The 5,578-nt window shown below is 29.6% G+C and overlaps 1 protein-coding gene across 1 annotated transcript; it reads right to left on the bottom strand.

Moving 5' to 3' along the window:
- Positions 1-546: 546 nt before the first annotated feature.
- LOC108477687 (protein EXORDIUM-like 4) lies at positions 547-1,840 on the bottom strand. The gene is made up of 2 exons (XM_017780198.2): positions 1,175-1,840; positions 547-1,097 (listed from the first exon to the last, which is right to left on the bottom strand). The coding sequence occupies exons 1-2, from the start codon at positions 1,710-1,712 to the stop codon at positions 670-672; spliced, it is 966 nt and encodes a 321-aa protein (XP_017635687.1). The 5' UTR covers positions 1,713-1,840; the 3' UTR covers positions 547-669.
- Between the last annotated feature and the right edge of the window lie 3,738 nt (positions 1,841-5,578).

Below are 5,578 nucleotides of genomic sequence, written 5' to 3'. Positions count from 1 at the left end.
GAGTGACTGTTTGTGTAATTTATCCTTAATTTAAAGCTAATGGGTATGATTTCATGATGTTTAGACGTGTATTTGAGGTGCATTTATTATTCCAAGGGTCCATGTTTTGAAACTTATATAATGTTATATGTACACTGCATGTCAGTAGCTAAAACCCTAGATTTCTTTGCCCAGGTGCCGAAATATATGATCTATGTATCAGAGCTTTAGCCCAGGTATTCGAACGTAGTTTCTATGATACATCGGGCTTGGACTTTTGTTGTTGTACTATTTTGAGAGTTTTGAGCAGTTTAAAATTCATAAATGAGCCTAGACACCTCTAATGACCCACAAAATGTTTCTAAATGATTTTAAAATAATTTTTCATTAATGATTTAACCTATTTTTGTATTAGTTTTTTTAAAAAAGTTTTGAATTATAAGAAGTCCCCTAACTTTCTAAAGCCGAAAGATCTTGAAATTGAATCGATGAGCTACACATATTTGTTTTATGAGTTGGGCATGTCCCTAAATATAATAAACGACTTTGAATGAAATCACATCTAAATCTTTATAAATGTGATGAATTTTATTAGAGGACAATATTATATTACAAATAGGGGTTGCTTTATAAAAGTTAAATTTTGCATAAGTTTGAAAATGTAGTTTTTTGAAACAAATGAAAGATGTTTCAAGTAGAAAAATAGCGTGAAGTGATAGTCCAACAGGTAGAAGTTGTAGGGTTCCAAATTGCAGGAAGTAAGAACCTGCGCCCGTTATTTCCATGAGCACTGAAATTCTCGCCAGTTTTTCGATCAGTAAAGACCTTGCCAGGATTTCCAGGGGCGGCTCCGGGACCAAAAATGCCTTTACAAGCTGTAGTAGATTCAATTGGATCAAACTCGATTCCACCATAAAAGCCCGTATTTTGGGGATTAGTGATTGTATTAACTAATGCGCTTGCCAATGCAACTACCATTGCATCAGCTGCCATATTTTTATTTGGTGGTTTAAAGACCGGTCCCTTTGGCCCTGCATCAACCTCGTGGAAAGGCCATCCACATGCTCCAGGGCATTCTATTTCAGGGTCTCCAATCACGATGAATCCTTTGTTGTTCTCTATAATTTCATTACAAATTTTATTATAATTAGAACATACGTGTGAGCAAAAAAAGAGAGAGTAGGTGAAAACTTACCAAATATCCCGTGGTCAGCACATTTTCCAGCGCAAAGCCCATGCATACTCACATCTTTTGCGGTTATGATGAGAGGGAGGAGGTTTGGATCTCCACGATTGACATCTTTAATAAGACGTGGAATATCATATTGTGTTGTCAAGACTTTCCCATACGCATAATCAATGGTGTCCTCTTTTGCCACTTTCACTTCGATTTTTGGGCTCTCAACTCCTATAGTTGGTTTTCCCTTTATAGCCAATTGATAGCTTTCAACCACATTCCACCATCTCGAAACGTGAGGTTGGACTTTCTGATTGCCTTCTGTGCTTAATGTTTTGAGGAAGTCCATAATCACTTCCCTTTGAATTTCTTCAGGCTTTCCATACCAAATAAGGTGTAAATTTACCATTCCAGTGAGGATTGGGCCATCATGATAGGTGATTTTTGTTTTTTCAGTGAAGGGATCAAAGGTAGCTCCATAGCAAATAAATGGGATAAAGCAAAGGAGCAACAAGAGGTTAAAGGAGACAAGGCGAATTGAGAAAAAAGATGCCATTGTAACAGCTTCTTATTTATTTTTATTTATTTAAGGAATGCAACAATTTCTTATTGGAAACATTTGCTGAGAAGTAAAATCAATAGGATGACATTATAGAGTCAAATTAATGGCAATTCATACCACACAAACATGAGCTATTTTTAGGGAAATTATCTCACTTTTCTATTCTACATCCATTTTTAGAATTGCATTTTTTTCAGGTCATTTATTTTAAGAATGGTTAAATTTAGTAATTTTTGGAATTTTATAGATATACCAATTAGGCCAAAACAAGTTGGTCAAATTCTATATTAGACCATGTAATTTGTCTAAGTTGTGGATTTAGTACTTGTACTTTAATTTGATCAATTTTAGTCCTTATACTTTTTGAATTAAGCAATTTTAGTCTCTACACTTTTCAAATTTTGAAAATTTGACTAAACAGTAACAATTAAATATGTTTAGTTGAATTTTGCTATTTGTCCTATATTCTCCATAAAGTTATAGATTTAGTTTATATTCCCAAACTCAACCATTTTCAATTTCTCTATTTCTCAAATTTAAAATTTTTATCTTAATAAAAATGAAAATAATTAAATATGGGATTTTTTAGTAATATGTGAAAATAAGAAGTGACATGAAATTACACATGTGATAATATGTTTGTCCCTTTAAATTTTGAAAATAGTACAACTTAACTTAATGAATTTAATAGCTATCATTTGGCGAAGACTAAAATTTTGAAATTCTAAAAGTGCAGATATTGAAAATGACCAAATTGAAGTATAAAGACCAAATCCATAACCTACACATACTGCAGGTACTAATAGTAGGATTTAACCAAATGAGTTGGTATCAATATTACCAATAGAAAAATGTTGTGAAATAAGGATTATCAAAATTTGTTTACTATCAAAAACATTTGTGCATATATGCTAATATGAAACTCCTAACTGAATTTAGTGTGATGAGTTAATTAAGCACCAACGCAATCAATAAAATCAACAAAACACTCGTAAAAATAAAAAACTCAATTTAATAAAATGTAAATAGTAATTTCATGTTACTAAAAATATCTTCAATTGATTATGTTATAAAACTTATCCATTTTTATATGTAGTTTGGAGGTTAATGTTGTTAAAAAGAATTCAATGGATAAATATTCAATCCTTTCCTTTTGTTTCTTTTCACTATCTATTATCATCCAATACAAGTTTAATAAGCTTTCAAAAGTATGACTTTCTTTATTTATGAGTAGATACTACACATATGAATGGTAATAACTAGTGTATTAGAAAATAATAGATAAACAAATAATGAATTAGATCTTTGTAATCCCCAAACTTAGCCTAAATGTTTTTGACAAATTTCGAAAGTCACTTTAATTCTGTCGAAAATCTATTTTTAATTAAAACAATTATGTTTAATTCGTTATTCTAAAAACTTAGAATTATTTCAAAATAATTTATTATCGTCAAAAACATTTAGTAATACATGATTATTTTGGGAAAATTCTCTTAATAAATCGAATTATCCCTTTTAATCATTTTAATTAGGAAATTTGCATTCTCAATTTTAAAACGTTGCAACAATCTAAATGCAAATAATTTGCAACAGACTTAAAAGTACTTAAAAAACTCTATGTTTGAATTTATTTAAAATCATGTAAAACCATTTAAGTTCTAACAACTAAAACTAAAATGTTTAAAAGGTCATTGATTAAGCTTGCATAGCAATAATTGTATCAAAATTATAAATAACCAAAAACAGTCCAATGTCCGAAAACAAACCCAAAGATTTTATATAGTATTTTATTAAAATTAAATTCGAGAGACTCCTCCAAATGTTGCATCCAATTCCTACGCACGAGTATTATTTGAAAAGTTTATGAAAACTAAAGGGGGCCAATAAGCTCATTGTGAGTTTTACTTTCAAACACAAGTTAATCAAATATGCAAATTTTTATGCATGTGATAATGTCAAATTATTGATAAAAATGATTATGTATATTTTTTTCAAAACATCCTACCCATCACTATTACACACCAAAAGGAGTTCATCAGTACTCATCCATCCATAACACACTAGCGCATATGTGGACAAAATCACCAAATTCGCAGACAAGTTGCCAAAACACATAGTCGTGGTCAAGCCACCAAAATAGTAAACAAGTTGTCGAAATACATTCGTGGATAAACCACCATATCTGCAGATTATTAAACTATCACATCTTCCTCCTTACAAATTGTCCCAACGCATGTAATTCATCATGGCATGCAATCTCATTTACAAAACAATAGGTATGTTAAACATGCTTTCATGTACAAACCAATATCAATAGTCATGGTAATCCATGCTTACAAAATGATCATATAGCCATGATATCACACAACATGAGTTTAGAATAAAATCACATGGTAACAACACATTATATCATATCAATAAGATTTAAGTAAAAATAACTTATCTTAAATCCACATAATCACTCACATGATATTTCATTATGTCTTATGCTTGTAAAAATAATTAGTTAATCATAATAAAAATCATCACATATTGAACTTGAATAAACACACACCTTAATCTTGTCCAAAACATGAATTCTAATCCAAACATGAATACTTTAGTTCCAAATGAGTCAAGACTAAATTAATACCTAACAAATCAGATTGAAAACTTAGTATCACTTATGTCTGGTTTAAAAAAAATTTGACCACCAATCAATAATATCCAACTTACCATCAAACTTCTTCCACCAAAATTCCAACTTGGATTAACAAAAAGATTATGACTCTCGAATCAAACCTTCAATTCGAAATAACCCTTTGATTAAGGAATATACAACTTTACTCAAAAAGAAATATCATAAAATAGAATTTACTTTACATTAATAATTACACCCTTACACCAAAGATCGGAAAAGGGCTATAATTGATTAAGATCTTTTGATTTTGAGTATCTAATAACTAAAGGAAAAATAAGAATAGATAAATGGAAATACCATAAGAAGAAAATATGATATGAAGAAGTAAAAATTTAAGATATAAGAATCAAAATTACTTTGTTTACCAATAATTGTCAAGGATGATACATGTTAAAGAACACCATAAAATGATTTTAGGATTCAACAATATGAAAAAAAATAAAGTAGGGAAAAGAATTAAGTAGATGAGAATTATGTTGTTTAAAAAGAAGAATGAAAAAAAGTATTAGTGATATTCAAATGAAGAAAAAAGAAAGAAAAAGAGCTATAAAAGAAAATAGTTTTAAGGTGGTGCATAGGTGGTGATTGTAACAGCCCAGTTTAGATCCTATTCGGAATAGTGATTTTGGGACCACAAATCTGAGTTAGAAAATATTTTAATATTATTTTTGGTGTCTACAGCATGTTAATTTATATATGTGAAATTTTCGTGATTTAATTTTATCGTTTGAGTGTTCGATTTAATAAAAGGACTTAATCGCGTAAAATGTAAAATTGGCTAGCTATTTGTTAAAGTGTTAAGTTGCTATGTTTTTATATTTTGGGGTCCTTATGTTGATATTTGACCATGTAATATTAGTATGGACGGTTATGGACATAAGTTATAATGTTTTCATATTATTTTATAAAGGTTAAAATAGTAATTTATGTGTTATAATGTAATTAAATATAATAAAACATAAAAACCATGCATGTTGTTCATCTTTTTGGCCAAACCTAAGAAGAAGATAAAGCTTTTGAAAGCTTTAAAAATTCGGCACTTTGGGAGCTTAATTTGGGTATGCATTTTGCTCGGTTTTTTATGATTTTTACGCTTTTGAGATCGTTGCTTTGAATACTAGCTAGCCCATGCTTGAATTTTTGAATTTGATGATGTATTCATGAATTTCCATCTATGATA

This window comes from Gossypium arboreum, chromosome 12 (genome assembly GCF_025698485.1).
Source record: "Gossypium arboreum isolate Shixiya-1 chromosome 12, ASM2569848v2, whole genome shotgun sequence".
NCBI classification, from domain to species: domain Eukaryota; kingdom Viridiplantae; phylum Streptophyta; class Magnoliopsida; order Malvales; family Malvaceae; genus Gossypium; species Gossypium arboreum.
This window is presented reverse-complemented; position numbering and strand designations above follow the sequence as displayed.

Coding starts and splice junctions, on each gene's coding strand:
- LOC108477687 (XM_017780198.2), bottom strand. CDS start 1,712: ATGGCATCTTTTTTCTCAATTCGCCTTGTCTCCTTTAACCTCTTGTTG. Junction 1,098..1,174: donor TGCTGACCACGGGATATTTG/GTAAGTTTTCAC, acceptor ATGAAATTATAG/AGAACAACAAAGGATTCATC.